The sequence below is a fragment of the Dipteris shenzhenensis genome, chromosome 18, assembly GCF_047967505.1.
Source record: "Dipteris shenzhenensis isolate YYH24624 ecotype China chromosome 18, Dip_SZ_1.0, whole genome shotgun sequence".
NCBI classification, from domain to species: Eukaryota; Viridiplantae; Streptophyta; class Polypodiopsida; order Gleicheniales; family Dipteridaceae; genus Dipteris; species Dipteris shenzhenensis.
Window position 1 is genome coordinate 18614380 of NC_141613.1, and position 26755 is coordinate 18641134.

At 47.2% G+C, this 26755-nt stretch overlaps 1 protein-coding gene across 2 annotated transcripts in view; it reads left to right on the plus strand.

Annotated features, from left to right (window-relative positions):
- Positions 1-26755, plus strand: part of LOC147890898 (uncharacterized) — a 78290-nt gene that overhangs the window by 19533 nt on the left and 32002 nt on the right. Inside the window, exon 4 of one of the 2 annotated variants that reach the window (XM_087389984.1) lies at positions 16998-17083. The exons of the other annotated variant lie outside the window; for it this stretch is intronic. Coding sequence (XP_087246110.1) covers positions 16998-17083 — 86 coding nt within the window. The remainder of the gene's footprint in view (positions 1-16997; positions 17084-26755) is intronic. 2 annotated transcript variants of the gene reach the window in all.

Sequence of the window (26755 nt, forward strand, 5' to 3'; positions counted from 1 at the left end):
GATTCTATTCTCCCTTTGATCATTGGACACGGTACCATAATCCCCTCCAGGGCCCAGTGGGTTCTACTTCTGATTGACGGATGTAAGGTTGGTTTCCTCAACCTCTATGCTTCGAACAATAGAGGGGACCGTGTTCTATTTTTGGAAAGAGTTGCTCTCGTGGGCTGACATTGCAGATTCGTGGATTATTGGAGGTGACTTCAATATGGTTGAGGCACCTTCTGATAAGCAAGGGGGCAGAGAAGATGGTATTCATTCTCTCGAGAGAGCAGCTTGGGATGCCTTCTTGTTCAGATTCAGTGGTAGAGATGTTTGGTCAGATGATGCATTTCATGTTCAGTCTCAGTCACTTTTGTTTTCATGGTCAAACCATAGGGTACAGATGCCTATCCATGCCTGGATCGACAGATTCTATGTGGATGACTGGGCTCTTGATAGAGGGGGGACAGTTTGCATTGCACCTGGTGTTTCCACTCCCGACCATTTTCCGGTAGTTTTGTCCATCTCAGAGCCCCCCCATCTGAGAGGACGGTCTCACAGTATAAGGATCCCTGATGCTTTATACACGGATGAGACCCTCACAGAGGCAGTCTTGGATCTCACATGCAGGGGGGGTGGCCCATCCTTCACATGTGGCCACAGCACTTGACAGTATCAGCGACTTTTTATCACTCAGTTGCTAGTGCTCGGCGAGGTGAGGTACTCAGGCGGGAGATTGGTATCCGCCGGCAGTTGGCAGCCTTGCAGAGGGAGGAGCAGAAATGACCATCAGATGCTTGGGTATAGGAGAGCCTTGCTACGGCAAGGGCTCACTTGCATACATTGCTTGATCAGAGAGCAGAGTATGCCTTCCATGCACGGGAGTCCTTTTGGATACAGATGGGAGGGAGAGTCAATAAACACTTTTTCTCTACACTTGGCCCCAGACATAGTAGAGAGAGTGTCAGGCAGATTATTGACTCTGACGGCATTTTGCAGTCTCATCTGGATACTGTCATGCACTTAGCGACAGCTTTCTATGCCTCCCTTCTTTCCGCAGATCCTGACACATAGGCCAGAGATGTGGCTAGAGATGAGATTTAGCAGAGTTTACGTGTGTTGGTCACACCAGAGATGATATGCTCACTTGTTGAATGCTTTACCAACGCAGAGTTCAAGAGTGCTCTCTCCTCCCTTCATAAGGGCAAATGCCCTGGTTCCGATGGTCTTACTCCTTTTTTTACAGCCTTTTGGGATATGATAGGTGATCATATTACTTCAGCCCTGCAGGGCATTTGGGACTCGGGTGAGATGATTGACTCACTGACCGAGGGACTCATACACCTTATCCCGAAAGGTGGCAACATGAATTTTGTATCCCATTGGAGACCCATCACTCTTTTGGGTACTCTGTACAAAATCCTCGCCAAGGCGATCAGCATCCGGTTGCAGCCCCTTCTTCCAAACCTCATCCATGATACTCATAAAGGCTTTGTGCATGGCAGGAGCATATTTGATAATATATTTTCCTTTTGGGAAGTCACAGAGTGAGCTATGCAGAGCGGGCAGAGGCTGGCAGTTCTACTCTTGGACTTTGAGAAAGCCTATGACAGAGTAGATTGGGGTTTTCTTGAGGGTACTCTTCTACGGTTTGGATTTTCAGATGCATGGATTAGAGGGGTGGCCTCGCTTTACAGATCAGCCCACAGCCAGGTTTTGAGTGGAGGGGTAAGGGGTGACAGGTTTTAGATTTCCAGGTCAGTTCGTCAGGGATGCCCTTTAGCCCCCTTCTTCTTTCTCTTTGTGGCAGAAGCTATGAGTATCTTCCTTAGATCTTAGGCTGAGCTTTATGGGTTGAGATTGCCCTTGAGACAGGAGCAGGAGCTTCTTGACTATGAGTTGGCTTATGACACTGCTATTTTTATTGAGGCCTTTTCGCAGTCATTTGATTCTTTTCGGACAGCCTTGGATTTTTTTTGCTCAGCTGCAGGGGACACATTAATTGGCATAAATCCTTTGGCTTTTGGATCAGTGATGAGGACACTCCAGGCTGGGGAGTTGACATTGGCTTTTCTTGGATTCATAGGGGTGTTCCTGTCAGATATTTGGGATGCCAGGTAGGATTGGGCATCTCTCCAGCACAACAGTTTGCCCCAGTACTAGAAAGTATAAGGAAAAATCTCCTTTTTTGGAGCTCAGGCAAACATGTTCTTAGTGGTACTGCTTCTACTCGTCGAGCTGTAGATAGCCTCCCGTAATACCCGCTTCAGCCTTCTCATTCGGAGTCATCTTTGGCTTGGACTCCTTTTTACCAAAAGCTTGGCCGTCTTTCTTTTGGAACTGGTTGTCCTTCTTCTGATCCTTACCCGCTGTGTTGTTTGACTGCTGCGGGGCTTTGGAATCTTTCTGGACCTGCTTGGGCTTTCCCCCGTTCAGCATCATCTTCTGATTCTATGCGAGAGTCAGCTCTTGCTCATAATCCAACGGGTCGAAGTTCCGAATGGTGAAACGTATGTTTGTATCCAATCCTCGAATGAATTGCTTCATTTTGACGCTCTCACTGTTGCGCCAGCGTGATGACCTTGTTACTGTATGTCAACACACGCAAACCATTCTGGGAGAGACGAGAGAACTCATCCTCCAGGTTAAACATATATTGGGGTGGGAGAAAAGGGGCTTTGAGGTCGGCCACAAACGTTACCCAAACGAAATTCGTCTTAAACGTTTTTGGGTCAGTATGCTTACTAGCCCAATGCTACCACCAAGTCACCCCCTCACCTGTAAGATGAGGGGCTGCCAGGTGGACTTTATCTTGCTCATCTTGAATCCACGCTAACGGAAAATGAGCTACAAATTGATGAATAAATTGGAAAATTGCTGAATGGTCACACTTACCATCATACTTAACAAAATTTGGAGTGGACCGAGTGAGTGGTGTACCTTTGTCGATGGCGAAGCTGTGGCGGAGACGGTTGCTGCGCTCAAACTTGCCTGCATAGCGGCTAACATTTGTTTGTGTTGGAGAAGCATTGCCTCTCGGTCTAGCTTTTGTTGCCTCTCTGCCTGGGCGAGCTCTGCGCATCGTAGTGTCTTCTCATTTTTGCGTTCCTCACGCATCAACAAGAGCAATTTTTCAAAATCTGTGGTTCCTCTTTCTTCCAACGGCTTTTCTGCTTCTTTTTCCTCCAGACGTTGTTTTGTCTGGTCCAGCTGTCTTCTGCTTTCTTCCAGCTGGGATGAATGTTCTTTGAGTTGCTACAGGAGAACCCGATTCTACTCTAGAAGGTTCACCATCACTTCTTGAGCATTTGGCGGAAGCGTATCTTGTTGGTAGTCTTTCTCCTCTTCAAAGTCTTCGAAGTTGAAATTTTTTCCTGACTCTTCCATGGCGCTTGATTGTGTGTCCTTTCTGGATCTCAACACAACCATACACTCGCGGTAGTCAAGCTGGATACAGACCAAAGCTCTGATACCAATGTAACATGCAACGCTAATTTGATTCTTTAATTCATAGCAAGACCTTCTTTAAACCTTGAGCGAGGAATGAGTGTTGTTTACCATAGAGAGAGAAAGGAGATGAGGATAGAGAGACAGTAGAGTCGACAACCGATTGGGTCCCTGTACCCACTAAGGGCCCGCTCCCCCAATCAGGGGAGAATTTGCTTTATACTTGGAGAACTGAGAAATACAAAGAACGCTCTTCGAGAGAGCACGGAATGCGCTTCTGAAGAGCTCAGTGTGCACACATATAGAAAACCCAAAGACCTGAGAGGCAACGCCGACCAATACCGAGACCTTGATGCTGTCCACATTGACGATGTAGGACGCTTCTGCAAGGTAAGGAAGAGGCTTGTGCTGTCTACCAGAATGCAGGGTCACTACGTGAGTGAGAGAGTGAAACCTGAGAGTAATAGATACTGAGAGAGAGCTGAGATAAGACTGAGAAAATAGAGCTAAGAAGTAGGCTGTGTAGCCTGTAAAAGAAAGCTGAGAGAGCTGAGGAAACAGTGTCCAAACCTCTCTCCGTTTGCTGGTTCAAACCTCTGACTGTTGAGCTGCGTGGTCACCTTCAGATCAGGCTGAACTGATGGCCAAGGGACTGAGGCTAGAGCAGGGCCAGATCTGAGGATCTCAGGGGCTGCACAAGGAGGCTGAAGTGGAGCTGTAGGAGAGCTGAAGGCAGGAGCACTGAATGAGGAAAGATGGCAGACAAGGGGCCCTTTTATAGGGCTGGAACTGAGCCAACCCAGTCTGTAAACAGCCGACTGAGTCAGTCAGCTGTAGGAGAGCTGAAGGCAGGAGCACTGAATGAGGAAATAGGGAAGCCAAGGGGCCCTTTTGTAGGGCTGGAACTGAGCCAACCCAGTCTGTAAACAGCCGTCTGAGTCGGTCTGTTTTACAGACTGGTTGGCCTACAACCAGCCTATAAAAGCCCTCCCTGGCTCATTTGCCAAGGGAGTTTTTGGGAAGCCTTTGCAGACTGCCTTCCCTGCTTACCTGTCCAGTCTTTGGGGGCCCTAAAGGGGCTCCTAACCTAGGCTAAGACCTAACCTACAAGATGGAAACACTTAACCTACTGTTCCCCAGCGGGTACTAGTGAACAAGAACTGAATTACTGACTTGACCGAAGGCTGAGAGACTGACCTACGTAGCTTGTGCCTGACTGTCCTTGGACAAGGGCTCACAAAGGGGTCATAGCATACAACAAAATCTCCTATCTAGGAACTATAATGCACTTGTCGATGTAGCCAGTGTATCACCTTGCACCCAAGTGGAGGGGTGCATGTGACAACTCTGGCAATCTGCAGCCAAGTATCCCACCTAAGCAATGAGACTATTGTGGCCGATCCACATAGATCTCCAAGCCCAAGTGTCTCTCCCGGAAACCTAGACCATGAGCTCCCAATGAGCTCTCAAGCAAGTACTTTTTTTGCTTCAGCACACTCTTTTCTGCTAGAGATGTTCCTGTCTCCACCATGAAGGCTTCAAGAAGTTCACCATATTCTCCTTCCCGCAACCTGCATCTAGGCTTCAAAGAAAGACCAATTCTTCCCTCTTTGCCTTCCAAGAAGGCTCTCACCCTCCAATCTCTCACAACCTGAGAAACATGAAGTATAGAATCTGCCCATAGCATGATATTAAAGTTTGAATGAACATACAATGAATGAACATACCAATAGATCCACCCACCTGCTTGCTTGCTTTGAGAACAAGTTATGTATTTTATGGTGGCATCCTGTTGGTGCTTCTCGAGATCGTGCATAGCCCAGCTGAGGAGACTGGTGCAGAACTTTCTGTGGTCTGGCTCAGACGGTTCTGGCACCACCAGAGCCCGGGTTGCCTGGCAGATGGTCATTTTCCCCCAGACAGAGGGCGGTCTTGGCATCATAGATCCAGAACTTCAGAGTCAGGCATTACTTGGCAAGTTAGTCATCCGCGGTCTGACCCCAGGAGGGCAGACGTGGAAGCTCTTGCTTTAGCATGGTCTTAGCGCGTGTATCCCCCAGAGAGGGGGTGATTGGCAGCCTTCTATCCGGTGGATTTTCACTTCAGCCCCGCTCCCCCGGGATCATGTGAGATCGGTGAGTGGTGTTGTCTTGCATGGCAGGCGAGTTATTAAAGTCCCCACACAAAAAAGCATTAGACAGCCATCCCCAGCCTCTTCTCGGTTTGGAGGAAGCTACGGCATAGCCTCTCCCAGGTTCCCCCCAGGTGCCGAGAGGAGATAGACAGACAGCCCCTGATTTGGAGCAGCCAGGTGACATATGATACAGGTCGCCAGCTTGGAGAGAGATCCCATATCCCATGGGCGATCTGGGCGCGTGGGCCTGCGCGCTCGCTCCGGGTTTGGAGGGACATCTATTTCCAGTTAGGCCCAGACGAGCTGGCAGCAGCAGTAGGTACGGCACGTGGGATCCAGGCTCGGCGAGCGGAGATCGATGCTGCCATTCCTGCAGGTTGGAGGATTCCCAGGATTACCAGACAGCTCCTCCCAGGAGATGAGAGGTGGCTAGGGCAGTTCACACCCCGCGGCATTCCTTTGGTGGTTGTAGGCCTTTTCTCGGACTCCTTGATTCATTTCTTCTCCGTCGCCAATGGTAGCCATCTCCAGAGCAGAGAGGCTGTGATCGACCGCCAGCTTCCCTGGTAGCACCTTCGCATCATAGGGCTGCAAGGGAAAGCGTGGCATATGGACCCCCTGGTTGTGTAGGACCAGGACTGGAGACTCTGGATTTGGGAGGGCCGCTCCTTGACAGAGATGGAGTGGGACCCAGGGGAGTGGCGCTGGCCACCACTGGAGACCTCAGAGAACCCTACCCCCTTCTTTTCATATAGCGCGCGCACCGGTAGGCGTGCTCTTGGGGCTCTCCAGGGCAGGCTACCTACCCAAGCACATAACTGGTATGCCCAAGGGATATCTCTGGTCTTTCTTCGTACATTCTGGAAGACTCTTTGGGCAAGCTGGCGGCCGAGGAAGATCTCTTACTTTCTTTGGATGGTGGTCCATAAGGGGCTACCAGTGGGGGGATGGCTGAGGCAGATGGGGCAGGAGGGGCACTGCCAGATGTGTTTTCAGGAGGAGGAATCCCTGAAGCACTGCCTTTGGAGCTGTTCGCATGCTCAGACAGTGTGGAAGGGAGTCATGGGGATCTTAGCGAGGGCTGCACCCGAGCTAGGACCGGTCACTTGGGGAGCCATTTGCTGGTGCAGCACCGAGGTGGGACACCACTTGGCTTATGAGTTCTCTCGGCAGGATCCAGTTTTCTTCATCATGTAGGCCACCTGGGCATACATGGAAAGCCTCCCCTACCATCTGACAGAGACAGATGCAGGAGTGATGACTCGGCACCCAGTTTGGGAGATCATAGGGAGTATTGTAGGTTGGCATATCTGGACTTCCAGATGCGCGCAGACCCTAAGAGATCAGGCTTCTTCTGCTACCCAGACCCTAGCAGACATCTGGAGCACGATCATTCACACGCTCAAGGGTCAGTGGGATCAGATTCAGGGGGACTCCCGGGCAGGGAAGGAGAAGAGACAGCGCTTCCTTCGCGACTGGGACCATCAAGAGCTTTTCTTCCAGCACTCTGCTCAGAGTCTTCAGTGGCATTACTCGCCCCTACCGTGGCTGTTTGTCCACACTCAGATGATTATGCCCTGAGAGGCTTGTAATTATTTTGTTACCACGGGCTGTATCCGTTTTGTGATTACAGCCCGCTGGCCTTTAGGTCTTCTTGTACTCTCGTTTTCAAGCAATATAACTAGCACTACTTTTTGCATTTAAAAAAAAGGTCTGCAAGTTGCAGAAATCACTTTATGGTTTGAAAAAGGCTCCTCATGCATGGAATGCAAGGATTCATCGTCGCTTTCTGACATCTGGGTTTTAGTCATTGAATTTAGATCCATCTGTTTATATAAAAAAGACTACAAAAGACATCCTTATAGTGCTTTATGTTGATGACTTGATCATCACTGACTCCAATGGACATCTCATATTTTAAAAAAAGAGTCAGCTAATCTTAGAGTTTGACAAGAAGGATATAGGATAATTCCATGATTTCTTAGTATAGAAATATGGAGGGATTACACTTTCTCAGGGAAAGTACACTCAAAGGGTACTTAAGCAATTTCACCTACATGACTGCAAGCCACTCCCTACTCCTATGGAATGCCATACCAAATTGTCACCACTTGACACTTCTTCACCTACATGACTGCAAGCCACTCCCTACTCCTATGGAATGCCATATCAAATTGTCACCACTTGACACTTCTCCAGCTTCAGATACTTTACAGTACAGACAGCTCATTGGCAGCTTGATGTATGTGACTATCACCAGGCCAGACTTATCATATGCAGTTAGTGTGCTCAGCCAGTTCATGTAGAGTCCCAAGAAAACTCACCTCCTTGCAACAAAGAGCGTACTCAGATACCTTCATGGTACATGGGATCATGGGCTACTTTAGTTTTGGCTCCATAGCTTAATCATGGCAAAGTAAGAAGCAACCAACAATGGCATTGCCTTCCACTGAAGCAAAATATAGAGAATCCACGAATGCAACATGTGAAGAAATTTGGTTCAGAAGAGTTTGCCAACCAATAGGAGTTCTAAGGGACATTGGGATTAAGAACTAATTAAGACATGTGGCATCCAGATTCGTCTAGGGAGATGAGGGCTTTGGAAAGCTAAGTGTGTGCGAAAAATGAACGTAACTATTGAAGCAGGCTTTACCAAAGATTGGCTGGGTGGAAAGATAGCATGCCTGTGCCCGTGATTTGACATGAAGTTTTTGGTGTTAGCAGTTGATTCGTATCATGGAATAATTCCTAGAATTCTTTATGAAAACAAATAGGAAAGATAGCACCATCACATGCCACCTAGAAAAATAAGTCCCCTCACCAATCGTATGAGTCAATAGGAAGCCAATGTGCGTGGAGTGCCAATAGAAAATATAGGGTTAATCTCCCAATCAGCCCATCTACCATGAGGTCTACCACCAAACTGGATGTGCTGATCGGCACCTCTCTGAACTTCACATGGAAAGAACTAGTTGTTTGTCTCTGTCTTTACGAGTATGGGATGGTGCTTCTGAAGAGACATGGAAGCTAGCTAGGAACGGAATGGAAAGCATAATGAAAGGCAGACTGGAAAGGAAAGAAAGTACAAGTGCAAGGCAATAACCAAAATACTCACAATGTATTGATAGCTTGATGTTGACTGTTGTATTAGACAATAGACAAGTACAACACTATATAGTGTGACACTAGACTCTAGAAAGTCACAATGTCTATGGGATATCTCCCAATATGACACGTGGCATGTCTAGGACTCACTAGACTATGAAACACCACCTAAACCACCTAGAACATTGATTTTAGACTCACTTTGGCTTCATATTCCAACACCTCCCCATGAAAGCAAGGTGAGAGACTACTGGAATGGAACCAAGAACAAAACATGACAATGACGGTCATCAAAACTGTGCATGCCGGTCTAGAACTAGACATGGTTCCCACACAATCTCAGAGGCAAGTGAGCATAGCTCAGAGGCTAGTGAGCATAACATAGAAATCTCATCTAGCATGGCTCGGAGGCTCATCATGCATGGATGCATGACCAACTTAGAGGTCTAGGAGACCAATGTACCAACATCCTAGAATTCTCAAGCCAGGCCTGATAAACAAATAGACTTATCAAAGCCAATACATATGGCTCCCAAAGTACATCCCCCCTTGGCTTCATAACGGGAAACCAGGATGAAGTCACACACCATTCATAAAAGAAATAACATCAGTTTAGGAGGACTATCCAAGGCTGAGTACCTTATAGACTCGATGAAAACAAAATACTCAATACATATCATTTTAGGGGGACTACCCAGGGCAGAGAACCCCAAAATACATCAAGCTGTAGGAATAATAAAAAATAGATCTCTTAGGATTAAGAGATGGCCTCCAAGTAGCCACTGCACATATGTGCACATGATGACTATGTCGATGAAGCACTAGGCATGGATGCCCCAAAAAATGTGTCGGTGAAGTCCATGGGGTAGCTACATGGAGCGGTCATGGCATGACTCTCAAAATAGAAGATGGAGAGTCACCAAAAGTCGATGTAGAGGCCTCAAGTACCACGAGCTATTAGAAGTCAATCAATGTGTAGTACCTCAGGCGCCAATTGGAGAAGCAAGGTCGGAGAAATCACATTTTGATGGAGAGTGGTCTACATCAAGCTCGAGGTAATGCACCAGTGGCGAAGCAGAAGAGAGTGACCAAGGGTAAGGGCAGCTTCACATGAATACTGGACAGGGGCTGCTCAATCGTGACCAGGTTGCTGAAGAGGAGTGAAGGAAAGTGGCGCGCTTTTGGGGCAGATATGCAGCAAGAAAAGTGTGAGCAGCAAGAGCAGCTGCGTGGGTAGTAAGTGAAGTGCGTGGGCAGCGGCAGCAGCTAAAGCTGCGTGGGCAGCAGGAGGTGCGTGAGCATCAGCGTGGGCAGGAGAGCGGGCAGAATATCTCTGATGGACTGTTTGCAGAAGATGGCGCACATTCCGAGGCTGGCTGTACGGGCAGTACTGCAAAAGCGTACGGACAACAGGCCTGTTTGTATGGTGCAACAGTCCGTACAGTCCATACGGCTGTACGGCTGACTGTCTGGCCTGTTTGTTGGTCATTGGAGAGGCATAGGTCTGGGCTGATACGGGCTGTTGTACACGAGGAGCTGAGGCTAAAGAGCAGTCGATGATGAGGCTTGCGTAGGAGAAGAGGAGCTCATGGTGGAGAGGCAAAGGAAGAAGAGGTAGTGCTTCAAGAAATGAGAGGAGAAGAGAGTAGAACTAGAGTGGAAGGGGCTAGTCTCTCCATAGGTCTGAGATGGGCTTCAAGGCCTCCTCATTCCTTGAGGAAAGGTAGCTTTGATACCATATGAAGAAACAGGGAAGCTAGCTAGGAATGGAATGGAAATATGGCAAGCATAATGAAAGGCAGGATGGAAAGGAAAGAAAGTACAAGTGCAAGGCAATAACCAAAATACTCACAATGTATTGATAGCTTGATGTTGACTGTTGTACTAGACAATAGACAAGTACAACACTATATAGTGTGACACCAGACTCTAGAAAGTCACAATGCCTATGGGATATCTCCCAATATGACATGTGGCACGTCTAGGACTCACTAGACTATAAAATACCACCTAGACCACCTAGAACATTGATTTTTTTTTGCAAAAAAGAGACTTCTATTAAGTATTAAAGAAAACCGTTAGAGCAAGCTCCATACGGGAATACGGGATACACCATGCAATGCATGAAAAGCTCAAGAGCCAAAAAGAAAGGATTGGGGCTGATAGTGCCATCTCAATCTGGTAGCAACCACCTAGAACACTGATTTTAGACTCACTTTGGCTTCATATTCCAATAGCTCCATCGCAAAGCCACTATAACATGCACCTAGGTAGGCACAAGAGACTCTTTGTAAAGGGATCGGATGATTGTCAAGGATGTATGCTAGAGTAGGTCCATTGGCATCCATGCAAGCCCAAGCTGCAGAGCACTCTGCAGTACGTTAGAGTAGATCTACTAGCATCCATGCAAGCCCAAGCTGCAGAGCGCTCTGCAATTTGTGGTGCCGAAGAAGCTTACTCGCGCAATGCAATGCATCTGTGAATTGATTAGTCCTAAGCCATCAGTAATCAAAGGAAATCGCATTAGGCTATTCCCATGTTGATGTTGTACTTGGCATGAAGCTGTTAAGCATAACTGAATAAAAAAGGTGGAAGATGCATCACGAGTGATGTGACTCGTGAGGTATATGATTTTGTAGCATGAGTTAGTTAAACAATTTGTGAGAATATAGGAGCTAGAAAGCTTGATTAGTGGGAAAAGAGATGGCCACATGGCAAACATGCAATGGCCTATATAAGCAATCTAATCAAGCTTTATACTAAGTCAGTCTCTATGCAATAAACTCTCACTCTTGTTTGTCTATTCAATATACAGTTCTTCTACAATTTGAATAAGTGTGGATTCCTCACATGGCACGTCAAAACATGATTAAGGTCAATGAAGAAGGGTCTTCGAACAATTGTTGCTAGCACAAAGAAATGTCCATTGCAGATTGCAGAAAGAGCTACGAGCGGCAAACACAATGGAAACATGGAGGCCTGGACAAAGAAGAAGTGGGATTGATCATTGAAGGCTTTGAAAGGATCTGTGTATATCACATCGACCCATTAGAGCCAGGGCCTAGAACATGAGGTTTGGGAGATTCTGCAAAATTCTGCTACAATTTTCAAACCTTGTATTCTCACTGATTGGTTTCTTCCTTAAAGAAAGGAGAACTGAGGACATAACAGAAGTGATACTCCCTCAATCAAGCCATCAGGTGGATAGATCACAGCCTTGGGCTACAAATTTCTTATCAGCCTCTGCAGCTGTGGAGGTCCCTTGACAGTTCTCTCGTCCTCCTACACTGAGCAGGTTTCGAGGTGAACATAGATGGACTCGACAGAGTGCGGACATAGCAACCTATCATTGCCTTTTTTGCCTATTCATTCCAAACGAGCTTTAAAATTAGCTGGTCGATGTATACCTGACATGGGCTCTTTGTCCGCTTTGAAAGACCATCCAATGATTGCAAACTTTTGACCTATTCTTACAGATAGATTTTGCACCACATCTTACTGTAGTGTAAATAAATGCTTCAGACCACCCCCCCCACCACAAAATCAGCTTCAACAATAGTAAGATTGCTCCTTGAGATATGAGACCATCTCAATCCTTAACACTTTTATGAATCCTATATCCCTTTATGAACCCCTATCAAGGGTATTTTTCTGCATGATGTAATTTCTAGTTGTCCTCATAGGTCTCTTTGAAATTTCACTAGTGCTAATCAACCTCTCTCTCTCTCTCTCTCTCTCTCTCATGAGGGCCCTAGCAAGCCCTCTGCCTCAGCCCAGGATGGCTTGTATGAGTTACTCTTTGATTGTACTTTGTCTCATAGGCCCACGAGGCCTCCCGAAGACATAAATAAATAAATAAATAAATAAATAAATGTATGTATGTGTGTTCACCTTGTGAAGTTTTCGCCCGTGTTGCGGCCTGCTTCTATTGTGAAAAATTCTTTCTATCTTAAGTGGTGCATTGCCCTATCAGCTAGATGGTCTAAGCTTTTTTTTTTTTTTTGCTTGGATGCTCGTTTGGGAGTCTAAAAGGAAATCTTTGAGTCTTCACAAGCAGTTCTATCTTGATGAAAAGAATGTTGACTACTTTTTTATTAGCCTTCTCCTCTAGTGCTAGCCTTTGTTATGGGCCATGGCTGAGTCTGCCCTTCATCTTTGGAGTGCTGATAGAAACTTAGTACAAAGACCTTTGTATAAATGGATGTTCAAGTATGTGTGGGTGTGTGGATTTGTATGTGTGAGAGCATATGTTTATACTATGGTCTACACCATAGTTACCAGGGAACGGCGCTTGGACATTCGGAACATTTGGAACGCCGTTTCAGGAAGCAGGCCGGAACCGAAACGGCTCCGGAATGTCTTTTTTTTTTTTGCTCTTGGAAAATTTCAAATGGGTATTTTAGAGCTTATATGTAAAGTTAAAGCTGTAACATAGTTTTCCGTCATATGATGACGTGTTGTGTATGACGTGGTGTTCCGGTTCTTGTTCCCCCGTTCCCCCTTCCTGGAACGCTCCCGTTCCGACATCTAAATTTCTGTTCCTTGGTAACTATGGTCTACACCCACTATTGGACGCTAATGACGTCAGTGGAGATGTCATAGTAGATCGTCCCTGCTATGCATGATGGAGTTTATGGTTTCAACCTTATGAGTGACTATCATGAGATTGCACTATGTGTTGTGCTTTTAGAGGATGAGTTTGGGCATGTGCCTGGATACATATCTCTCTCTCTCTCTCTCTCTCATGTAGCCACAGCACGACTCACACGTGGACGGGGTGCTCTAGCCTGACTAGAGAGACAGTGCTTCCAGGATCACTTTCAAGATCCACCGATGAAGGGCTGGCTTTTCGACACCCTAGTGCGGCCGGCTGCTATGTATGCAACACCATTCTAGGGGTGTGATCTCCCGGTGACAGAGTGGAAGAAATTCGAGAGGCTACAAGTGACCATGGGATCTAGGATGATTCGGAGTAATAAGCCCTCAGTCCCACATCAGATCATATAGGAAGAGTAGTTCGCTATGACACCACTTTAGATCGATGCCATCTTTCAGACAATGACTATTTTGCATAGAGTCTAGGAGCTACCCAGTTGGAGATTGTTGAGGCTGAACGGGGGCAGCACATCATGGTATGCACTTGTATCCGCATGGTTTGCCAGACATGGTATTTAGATGGACCGGCTCCCCACATTTCACTATAGCATGGATGCACTGCCAGAGTCCCCGATCCCCCACGAGATGAGATGAACCGTATCATACAGTTAGACCTCCTCCAGCTTTATATGTCTTGGACTTTGGGGGGGGGGACCAAGAGTTTCCCACCAAGATCCAGCTCTATCACGACCATTTCCTGAGAGTATCAGAGGATGGACTCATCATTAGACCCCAGTACCTTGAGGACAGAGGTGTCTCACATGCATTGAGGATTGCTATTGGATAGATGCGAGTCTCGTCACGTCAGTTGAGGATTGAGGCAGGGAGAGCTGCAGGTATACCCAGAGAGCAACGGACTTGCAGATTGTACATGATGGGGGAGGTCCAGACAGAGGAGCATTTTCTATGCGCCTACCTAGCCTACTATGAGATCCGAGGACGATATGAGTGCCTCTTCCAGGAGGGACTTTGGCTTCGGTCCACTCTCGTGACTGATCCACTTCTAGGACCAGGTTTGCATTGGGCTATACTTGATGGAGATGTGACGACACAGAGAGATCCTATTGTGATAGATCAGAGAGCAGCAGGAGATGACCATGCCATAGGATATTGAGGCAGACCGAGCACAAACGCAGGTCACGGACTTCTATGCATTTGAGTCAGCTCTAGGGCACAGTGGAGTGGAGGAGGAGGAGATAGCTGATATGAGGACATTTTGGATTAGGGGAGACAGTAGACACGGCGCTAGCGAGCGAGGGACACATAGACCGACAGGGAGTGGGGCCAGAGCACGCACGATCAAGGTCCGACCTATCTCAGCTCTCCTCAGAGGAGATTGCCAGAGACGAGACATCACCCTTGACAAAGCACATCGGATCCAGCAATCGAGGACATCACTCCCTCCTCCATAGCGCGAGACAGCCCGATAGATGCAGATCTAGGAGATCTTCATAGCACATCGGAGAGCTACCACGATGCCGGGTTTCGGTTTCTGAGTATTAGACCGCAGCTCACATTTGAGCTTGTATTTGAGTTTCTTTGTCTGAGCTTTTGAGTTTTTGAGCTCCGTATCTTAGCATAGCATAGCACTCAGCAAAAGGGCCGTAGCGTACCTTTGCTTTTGCTTCAGCCCCATGAAGCTTGTATGAACTATATTTTTTCTTGGTGTTTGGGCGCTGATGACATCAGTGGGGATGTCATAGCAGCTAGTCCCTGCTACGTGTGATGGAATTTATGGTTTTCAACCTTATGAGTGAATATCATGAGATTGAAATCGCACTATGTTGCTCTTGTGATGCATTTGCTTCTTTTGTAAACCACCCATTGCACAATGCTTTAGGCTTTGTTTGTGGAGATCAGGAGTGAGTTTTGAGTGGAAAAGAATGGAGAAAGTGTAAATTTAGAGTAGAGAAATCTTGCTTTTTAATTTCTATCCATAAAGCCATTTTTATACATTTGAGCTTTTGATGTTTGGTTGTACAAGAAGGTAGCTAATGTGATTGCTAAGCTTGTTTTATTGTCAGATCCGACTGAAAACACTAAAAAATGAAGAGTTGAGCCAAAATTTGAAGTGGTTTTTGGTGTGTGACAGTATCGAACTTGTGAAAACCACTCATTTGAGTAGAAAAAGTTATTGTTTTTTTGTATTTTTTGTTTGCTATAGGTAGTTTAGGTAGTTTGTAACACCCCTATGCACACAAACGTGGAACAAAACTTGAAAATCCACTAGGAATCATCAAAAGAGTCGGCAATGCCTTGTATTCTCAGATAACTCCTATCCCGCTGACTTGGCACCTTAGGCCAGCTATCTCGCCGGTCGATCTCATAAGCCCTTAACCCGTCGGGCTGAAGTAACCTAACCAGTTTCCTTAATTAAATATTTGTTAGGGGTTGGTCAGCCAGCTATCCCACCGGTCTGACAAGTATTGACCTGGTGCCACAAGGCTAAAGCACCAATCCGAGGGCATAACCACGCAACCCATCGACTGGTGCCTTCTTGGTATCTCTCTGAGGTAAGCTATCCTACCGATTGTCAACCCACTTCTTGGTGCCATCCGTCTATCCTGCCACCTTGTATTATCCCACCATCCGGTGCTTTAAAGCTATTCCGCCAACTCCCATCACGTCGACACGTGTCATTTATCATTCCACCTATCGGTGCCCATAAGGTTAACCGGGCAACCCGACAGCATACGGTTAACCCCCCGACTAGAAAGATAGCTTTGGGAACAAAATATAGAATTGGAATTGAGGCAGGGTGTGCCTAAGCAAGGACCTCATACATGCACTTGAGATCTAGCAGAATTTTGTCCAAAAACCTTGAGTCCAAGGACAACATTTCAAATTACATTAGCATATAATCCTTAGAAAAGATTGAATTTGTCCTAGGGATAGGCAAACCAAGTCAAGACGCATCAAGCTTTTGATTACTAAATTTCAGGCAACCAGCTGAGTAGAAGAGTGGGAGTAGATACAGATAATAGTTGCAAAATCTCAAACCATATCTGCTCATATATTCTAGGAGGTTCTCTATGGTGAAACCAGCTCTGTCTTTTCCTCTTAGATGCACCTGGTGGGCTCTACGTAGATTAGTGTAGCATACCATTCTGTGAGATCTAGTATAATGGCTCTTTTTGTGTTTAATTATTGTTTTTATTGCTCACTAAAGCGAGCAGCAGAGTGATTGCACACGATGCCTTATAGTTTTTACTGCTCGCTAAAGTGATTGCACATGATGCCTCACAGCATACTTGCAATTGGATGTAGTGAGTGTATCAGCTTTTGATCCCACCAGCCACTCTTGGTCTGTACAAACTGTGAAAAGCTGATATTTTTCTCTCTCTTTCGCTCCCTCTCTTCTCCCCTTTTATACCTCTACCTCTTAGTTGTCTCTTAGATTTCTTTTCGGATTTTATTTTTTCCATTTGTCAGTTTCAATATTTTGTAATCACTTGATGAATTCTGTGATACTAAACATTTGACATTCTTTGATTTCCAGAGGATCAATCACTTCCGAAACTACTATGAGGTTATTTAGCTTATCCCATCAGTTTAAGTTTCTAGGGTTTCTCCCTTTTAAGGTGGTAAGATACATCATTTTGTAGGAGAAAAATATGAAGCTAGGTACAAATGTAAAACATATGGATGTTAAACAGCTAGTTGGCTAAGGTTGCAGCTCACCCGGAAGGACTTGCTTATCAAGAATCTAAAGCGTATGAAGAAGGCCCTTGAAAAAGAGAATAGATCACAAGAGGCTGCTATGTAAGTAGAAAATGCTAAGTTTTTGTTTTTAAAAATATAACTTAAACATTAAAACCGATCTACACAATAGAATCAAGAGAGAATTCCTTAATCCAATATATCATATCTGGTAATCCTACTACTGGTTGTCTTGAAGCTGCTTCTTCTATTGGATTGTGTCATAGAAGATGATTCTTCACATTGACTGATAAAGGGAGATTCAAATGATTTACAAGATAGAGTGACAAGGGAAGGGAGATCTGCCATATCATCAATAGCTAAACAAGCATCCCAAACTCAAAATATTTTCACAATTTGCAAGAGCGCTAAGGATTTCAAACTGTTGGAAAGGTCACGTCCCCATTTGTAAGCCCCCAAATGAGGAGAGTATGGGGCAGGGAGACCTAGGGCAGGATGTGCCCAAGAGAGAAGGAAGAGAGGGGGCTGCCACATGGGCAGCACCTCACAGGATTGTGACCTGCAGATGGCGTCAGCATGGCGAGCCATATGGCGAGGGTAGTGGGCAGGCGAAGGGCCTGCAACAGACCCTGATAATGGCGCATAGGTTGGCGCAGCAGAAGCAGAGTGAACAACAGACAAAGGCGCTTATGTGGAAGGCATCTGTGTGCAGATGGACAGCCTGCAACAGGCCTACAGGTGGCCAGATGGAGCAGCAAATGGGGCTGCCAGTGGGCAGTGGCATGCCTTATATAGGCTGGGCCTTTGCCTAGAGTGGAGGGCCAAAGGGCCCCAGTTTTAGAGCCCTTAAAGGGCTGGACCAGCAGCAGCCTGGTCGGCCAGTATGAAGCTGGCTGGTTGGTTTTTTGACAGGCCCCTGGGGCCCTATAAAAGGAGAGGCTTGTTGCCGCATTTGATTATCACTTGCAGCAGCAGGAACCAGCAGATTGGAGCAGCCATGGAACCCTCTCTTGGGCCTATATATCAGGAGGTGAAGAAGGTGACAAGGAGCTGCAGACTGAGAGCTGGGAGAGGTGCCCACCTAGGCTGGTGCAAAGACAGCAAGGTGGAAGGGATCTGGACAGAAAGTCTACAGAAGCTCTAGGTGGAGCATGCGGGCACGAGTCTAGAGATAGCCAGTAGATAGGAGAAGGACCTTGTGGTAAGATCAGAGGACCACATCATTGGTGGTACTCTGGATCTATTTCTTTTGTATTGTGTCCATAGGTTTGGACGGAAATATATATTTTGGTGGTTTCTCTATTTGGCTGGTTCATTGTCTATTGATGAGTCTGCACATCTATTGTAGGCACATAAGTAAATAAGTGTGTGATTCCACACCTACACCACACTGTGTGAGCTCCTGGGCATTCTATAAGTCTTCCTCTGTGTGTACCCTCTGTTGGGTTCATTTCTAACACAAACATGTAGTGCTTTTGTTAGAGAAAATTTGCCCAACAAGCAGACACTATAATTGAACCCCCTTAGTTGTTTCTTCTTGACAACAAGCCATTGCAAAAGCTTTTATCTAGCTTCTAAACTGCCTACACTACCTCAAAGGAGATCTTCCCATCCTTTCCAACTTTGAGTTTGTAGTCACATTAGTCACATTTCTGCCCCCCCCCCCCCCCCCCCCCCCTCCCCCCCGCCCCCCCCGGAAAAAAAAAAAGAAAGAAAGAAAGAAAAGAAGACTTCTATCAAGTGAATGAGCAAAGCTCATCCAAGGTTGAAGCTGCCACCTCAAGCCTGTGGAGGACTATATGAAGAATGTGGAGCCACTCCACTTCTTGAGGAAAATAGTCTTCCTCCCCACCACGGTATGTAAAAATCTGTCCAAATACTGGCCAATGTGTGTGTAGGGTGGACTTGGACTTGAGCACCATGCAAGGCCTCTATGCATTTGGATCCCAAATATGCCATGTTGATAGGCTCGCCAGAATCTCCCATGAAGTGTTCACAGAGGCATGTACTAGTGTGTATAAGGAGAGCTAGAAACGTCATCCAGAGAGCATGACTCAACCAAATATTGTTGAACCAAAAGAGCCCACGAAGATTCATGTCTCTCATTAAACACGTGCAGCCCCGAGAAAAAGCTAGGCTAGTCATCAAGAAAGGAGAATGCATAAAGGTGCTCAATAAACTAGCAATCCCCTTCTAGATGATCCTCACATTTCTGCAGTCCCATAAGCAATGTTGAATAGACTCCTCAACAGAGAGGCAACAAATACAAGTAGAGTCTGCTCCGAACACGGACCTCCACTGGTTCATTGCAATCCCTCCGTGAATGGAAAGCCCAAAAAAAAAAGTTTTTTCTATCCCTGAGGGATTTCCAGAAGTCTCTTCCAAAAGGATTTCTGCAAGGTTGTAGAAATCTGAAAACTTTCCCAATGAGGACTCTGGTGGGCTTCCAACCTCTAAGGCTGAGCTGAAACTTCTTAGCAATACTGACCATTTAGTAAAAGAAGGGGAGGCTCTTCTCTTAGTGCCCTGCATCAATCTATTCCCACTCCCTGGGGTCCCATTGCAAATACTTTATGGAAACTCCATAAAGCCAAATCCTCCAAGAACCCAAGGGAATGTGATTTGCTCTAGGGTTTAGATACCAATTCGAAGCCAAAAAACACAGCTCCACATGACCTCCAATCCTAACAGGCTGAAATGGAATATGCATAACTACATCTTTAGTAGACTTGGACAACCTGCGCCAAGAATGAACATCAAAGACCAAGGCATCCCTATCTGATTGTCGAAATACTAAGATATGAAGTGGTATCCCGTTCTCGTGAGGCCCCAATCCAAGCAGATTGAGAGATGCTACCTGCGAGAACCCAATCCAAGGGTATGCCTGCATCAATCTTCTGAAAGGGGCCACTAAAAACGGGCACCATATCCCAAGGCTGATGTTCGAAAGCAAGAAAATAGATATATTACGTTGTCACTGCAAAGAGAGAGAACCCAACATGTAAAGGGCAACGATGGGAAGCCCGTGGCTATAGGCCAACAAACCAGCTATACATCCGAATGATTGGACTTGTGTAGCTATCTATGGTACGAACTCCACCGGTTTGCTAAGGATAGTCAAGATGAGTTTGTCTAACACTGGCTCTGGTTCTAGTGAGGGCTAGTGTCGTCGAGGAAGAAAGTCAGTGATGGATTGCTGCTGCTGATCAGCAAGCACATATTGTTTGGCCTCCCTCCTCTGTAGCCTCCGAGTGAAAGCTCGTCATGTGACAAGTGCTACCATCACTCCCTCTGTCTCGCAACATCAAGAGTAGAGAGGCGATGTCTGTAGTCCTCATGTGAGTGTCCACCTGAGGTCGAGTCTGTTGAGTCGTGCACTCCGGCTGTCTATTATGTCTAGTTCGTGATCATCCTTTGGCCGAGATGTAGAGTTTCCAACCACATACACGTGATTTTCTTGGACTTTTGAGAAAGCGCTTGCAAACCAGATTTCCAGGTCCCTCCAGTGCTCTACTCTGCGCTTGTATGAGATTCTCTCTCTATCTCTGGGCCTCAAGTGTGCATCAGTGATCAAGGTGTCGTGGAAACTCTTTGACTGGGGTCAAAACTACTGTTGAAAGGGCCGTCCACGGATCTCATCAATATGCTCATCTAGTTCATCATCTTCATGTATGGCATTAATAGTCTCATCAGATTCCTCATCCTCTGCTGTTACTACAGGGTGTTTTTCGTGGTACGAGTCATGTGTCTCCATTGTTGAGTCATGGACTTGGCTTTGAATCACCGCGCTGACCTCTCCACCACCTTGTCTGGTACTTATGGTCATCATCCGCTAATACATGTGGGGATTATTAGTACACAGGGCAGAGTGCTCCTCAGGCTCAATCTCTTGCATATGACATAAGTTGAGGGTCCATCTCTCACGTGGGATGCCCTTTCCCCTCCCTGTCTCAACATAGCCTATGTGAGGATACCTGAAACTGTCCAATTGAGATCCTTAATGCACGTGTGAGATGAATTTGGGTGTAGCTTGGTGTTCAATAAATCACTCCTTTGAGATCCATAGGAAATGATCTCTATAGAGGCTAAGTTTAACCGAAAGCTTAGTAGGCGCTAGCCAGGTCTTGTATGTGTGGAGCTGCACTAGATCCTTGCTAATGAGTTCACCTCATGGTAGGTGGGCGGAATGGAAGGAGCCTCAAGGCTATACTGAAATGGTGGCAGTCTATCCATTTGTAGTCCCAAGCCTGCAACCATCTGCGTGTTCGAGCATACTAGCTCCTTTGATTGCCCTCTACCTCTAAGTCCATAGATGAAGTCAGTGCTAGCCAAGGCAATCTGCGGTGTCCCGATGTTGTGGTACCAATGTCCCTGACTCTATAGAGATAAGAGACCATATGGAAGATTGCATTGAGCTGTACAAGGGTAGCCCCAAACTCTGCTAGTACGATTTGATGTGGGACCGCTCGAGCAAGAAGCAGAACCTTTAGTCTCTCTATATGTGATTAATTCATCTACGATAGTCAGTCCCAAAAAGGGATTGGTGTCTCACAAAAAGACTCGAGTGCATTCAAATGCCGCTAGAGACTCTGGCTGATGAGGAGAGTAGATTGACATTATCTACGTATAGAATTGGGATTAGGGAACCGACTAAAGGTGAGCTTGCTCCTCCCAGTGTCATGATGAAGGACTTGGCCTCGTCGATGTATAGGCCAAACAAGGTTGGTGACAAAGGGCAACCATGTTTGACCCTAATTGAGCTCATGATCCCTGATAGCTCTCATTGTGAAAATGTGATCTTGTGTAGCATGATTTGCCTGAAAACCGGCCTGCCCCATAGCTTTGAATCCTTTAGTGCTTATGCATAAATCTTGGAGATAACATGTCCTATCATGATGCTCTTGCAGTTTTCTGGACTCATGGGATCTCTTGCCTGAGGGATCAGGGTATTGTGTTGAGTGTTTAGATGTAAGGAAAACTGATGCAAACCACTTCATTAAATAGCTCTGCGAGGATCGGGGCTACGGTCTTAATCCCATGTGCAATGTACTAAGTACAAAGCCCCTCATGATCTTTGGCTCAGCCATTGTGTAGCTTGAGAGTACCATGTTTTATATCACCTGTGGTCTGTGGTGAAGAGTGAATAGGAGCTGTGATAGAGAGTAAGAAATGTGATCGATACGATTATATGACTACACAATGCACTACAAGTGATCAAGATAAAATGAGACGATTACAAGCAATAGACTAAGAAAGAAACTGGCTTTGTAGATATCCAACAATTGGTGAGCTGCAAAGGCCTAGATCTCCAAAGGCCAGTTCACAACCACAGCCACAGCCTCAGGCTCAGGCTCAACCACAGCTGCAGCCACAGCCACAGCCACAGCCACAGCCACAGACCACAGCCACAGCCATGTCCTTGCCCTTGTCCTAGCATGTTGTTAGACTTTTGAAAGCATGCTAAATGTTGCACGAGCTTGGAAAATCCATCTACAGAGTCTTTTATGATCATCTGAAAGTACTAAGTAGGCCTGATTTCAAATTCCTTTTTCAGTTTTACCAACATTAGTGACATTTTTGTGTAGCAAGGAGACATGTGGAAGCAGTACTAAGAAGATCCGTCCTGTTATGTAAAGCTTTTCAAAATGATGCAGAAATAGAGACATTAGTTTAGAGAGGCATTTCCACCGAATTTATAATATAATTAATATCCCAGTTATCTAATAGTGTTCCGCTTAATGCACATATATACTGGAGATGTTGAAGGGAGAGATTATTAATCATCATCTGCTTATCTTCCTCTACGGGCAGAGAGTTTCGGCATTAACAATTCATTGGTTACAGTCCTTCTGGGCTAGGAAAGGCGACAGGATGTGCAGAGAGTTCTTCAGGACTCATGGACAGAGGTCAGCAGGGGAACAACTCCGTTCTCTTAGGGCGCAGGATGGTAGTGTCAGGACAGATCCAGACGAGGTCCGGGACTTGGCGACAGACTTCTACAGATCATTGTTCTAGCAGGAGCCCCCAGACCCTCGTGGCCACATTTGCAGGGAGGAGGTGTGGAGATCTACACCGCGGCTCGTGCAGCCCAGCATGAGCGATGCCCTTCTCGCCCCTTTCACTGTTGCGGAGATGCAGGATGCGGTGAGCGCTATTGATGGGCAGAAATGCCCAGGTGAGGATGGCCTCTCTAGAGCTTTCTTCACCACCTTTTGGGAGCAAATCCACCGGCCCTTGCTCGCAGCCTTCCAGCACATCTTCTCCAGCGGGCAGATGCCAGAGAGCCTTGCGACATGCCTAATTTGCCTCATCCCCAAAGGGGGGGACCGCCAGGAGATCAGACAGTGGCGCCCAATCACCCTCCTCCCGACCGCCTACAAAATCCTCGCCAAGATGATTAGCAGCTGCATCCGCCCCCTGCTACACGACTTGATTCATGACACCCAGACTGGTTTTGTCCAAGATCGCAGCATTTTGGACAACATCTTCACTTTCTCAGAGGCGACGGAATGGGCCCAGCACAGTGGCCAGCACCTTGCCATACTCCTTCTCGACTTTGAGAAGGCATACGACAGGGTAGACTGGTCCTTCTTGGAAGGTACACTCTCTCGGTTTGGTTTCCCGGACGAGTGGATCAGAGGTATTGCTAGCCTTTACAGATCGGCCTCCAGTCGGGTTATCATTAGCGGCAGGATGGGGGAGAGATTCACACTCGAGCGCTCGGTGCGTCAGGGCTGTCCATTAGCGCCCTACCTCTTCCTATTTTTTGCGGAGGCCATTACCCACTTCCTTCGAGCCCGTACCACTGGTCTTCGCGGGATGCGTCTCCCTATTAGAGATGATGCAGAGCTTCTGGACTTTGAGTATGCAGACGACACAGCCCTATATGTGCAGGATGATGTCGAGTCACTGGAGCGTGTGAGACTGTCCCTAGAGATTTTTTGCCTTGCGGCTGGAGCGAAAATCAACTAGCATAAGTCAGTTGGTTTTCTTACGGATCCAGGAGCCAGCTCACAGTGGGGTATTTTCCTGGGGTTTCGCTAGATCCCTAGAGGACAGACGACACGCTACCTGGGATTCCAGGTAGGCCTGGACATCACACCGGCTCAGCAGTTCTTGCCGGTCCTAGCCTCCATACGACGGAAGCTTGCTTTCTGGAGCACGGCTCGGCCTTCCTTGGCAGGCAGGGCCCTTGTGGTCAACCAGGTCCTTCTTGCCACTGCTTGGTATGTGGCCTCTCGCTGGTGTTTCTCGAGGTCTTGTGTAGCCCAGCTGAGGAGACTGGTGCAGAACTTCCTATAGTCTGGTTCAGACGGTTCTGGCACCACCAGAGCTAGGGTCGCCTGGCAGACGGTCATTCTCCCCCAGGCAGAGAGCGGCCTCGGCATCATAGATCCAGAACTGCAAAGTCAGGCACTTCTTGGCAAGCTCGTCATCCGCGGTCTGACCCCAGGAGGGCAGACGTGGAAGCTCTTGCTACAACATGGTCTCAGTGCGTGTACTCCCCAGAGAGGGGGTGTTTGGCAGCCTTCTATCCGATGGATCTTCACTTCAGCTCCTTTGACCCAGCCCCGTTCCCCCTTCCTCCGTAGCCTCATCTCGGTCTGGAGGAAGTTGCAACACAACCTTTTCCCAGGTTCCCCCTAGCTGCCGAGAGGAGATAGATAGACAGCCCCTGATCTGGAGCAGCCAGGTGACAGATGCTACAGGTCGTCAGCTTGGAGAGAGATCCCATATCCCTTGGACGCTCTGGGCGCGTGGACCCGCGCGCTCGCTCCGGGTTTGGAGGGACGTCTACAGTCAGCTGAGCCCAGGCGAGCTGGCAGCAGCAGTAGGTATGGCACGTGGGATCCAGGCTCGGCGAGCGGAGATTGATGTTGCCATTCTTGCAGGTTGGAGGATTCCCATAGTCACTGGGACAGCTCTTCTCGAGAGATGAGAGGTGGCTAGGACAGTTCACTCCACGAGGCATTCCTTTGGTGGTTGCAGGCCTCTTCTCGGACTCCTCGGTACACTTCTTCTTTGTCACTGATGACAGTCGCCTACAGAGCAGAGAGGCCATGATCGACCCCCAGCTTCCCTGGCAGCGCCTTCGCATCGTAGGGCTGCAAGGGAAGACGTGGCATATAGACCCCCTGATTATGTAGGACCAGGATTGGAGACTCTGGATATGGGAGGGACGCTCCTTGACAAAGGTGGAGTGGGACCCAGGAGAGTGGCGTTGGCCACCATTGGAGACCTCAGAGAACCCTACCCCCTTCTTTTCTTACAGTGCACGCACGGGTCGGCGTGCTCTTGGGGCTCTCCAGCGAGGGCTACCCACACAGGCACATAGGTGGTATGCCCAGGGGATATCCTTGGTCTTTCTTTGCACTTTTTGGAAGACTCTTTGGGCTAGCTGGTGTCCGAGGAAGATCTCCTACTTCCTTTGGATGGTGGCACACAAGGGGCTTCCAATTGGCAGCTGGCTGAGACAGATGGGGCAGGAGGGGCATTGCCAGATGTGTTTTCAGGAGGAGTTGTCCCTGAAGCATTGCCTTTGGAGCTGCTCGCATGCGCAGACGGTTTGGAAGGGAATCATGGGGATCTTAGCGAGGGCTACACCCGAGCTAGGACCGATCACTTGGGGAGCCGTTTGCTGGTGCAGCACTGAGCCGGGACATCACTTGGCCTATGAGTTCTCTAGACAGGATCCCGTCTTTTTCATCACGCAGGCCACCTGGGCATACATGGACAGCTTCCCTTGGCATCTGATAGAGACAGATGCAGGAGCGATGCCTCGGCACCCAATTTGGGAGATCATAGGGAGCATTGCAGGCTGGCATATCTGGACTTCCAGATGCGCGCAGACTGTAGGAGCTCAGACTACTTCTACTACCCAGACCCTAGCAGACATATGGAGCACGATCATTCACACGCTCAAGGGTCAGTGGGATCAGATTCAGGGAGAGTCCTGGGCAGGGAAGGAAAAGAGACGACGTTTCCTTCGCGACTGGGACCACCGGGAGTTGTTCTTCCAGCACTCCACTCAGAGTCTTCAGTGGCATTACGCCCCTCCATCGTGGCTGTTTGTCCACTCTCCGATGATTATGCCCTCAGAGGCTTGGATTTAGCATTTTGACACCTCGGGCTGAATCCGTTTTGTGATTACAGCCCGCTGGCCTTTAGGCCTTCTTGTACTCTCGCTTTCAAGTAATATAACTAGCACTACTTTTTGCGCAAAAAAAAATAATTGGTTACCGTCTAGATAATAAAAACTGTTGTTCAACTCTAGTTGGTAGTTACGAGAGTTCTCTTTCTTACGAAGTAGCATTTCCCTACAAAATATCTTATACTGGATGTTTGACGTCAATCGATTAAGTGGTATGTCTATCAGTGGACGCTCAATTTTCATATACATTCAGGGATTTTGAGGATTACATAGTAAGAGCTGGCTGGGACTAGATTACAACCTCAAGTCCTTTTCATGTCTTGGTTGATTTTCAGCAAGTGTATTATCCTTGTTGCTCTAAATTTCTCCCCGTTACTAGTTCTAAACTTGATATTATAATTCATGTGTAGCCCTACCTTGTTCTTTGTTGTTCATCTTCTCATGGATAATGTATCATAGCTCTTCTTTGGGTCTTGTCATAGGGACATCCATCAATGGAGCAATCTTTAGAATACATCATAGCTCTTCTCTAGGGCTTGTAATAGGCACAGCCATCAATGGAGCAAGTTTTAGAACATGTCATAGCTCTTCTCTAGGGCTTGTCCTAGGGAGAGCCATCAATG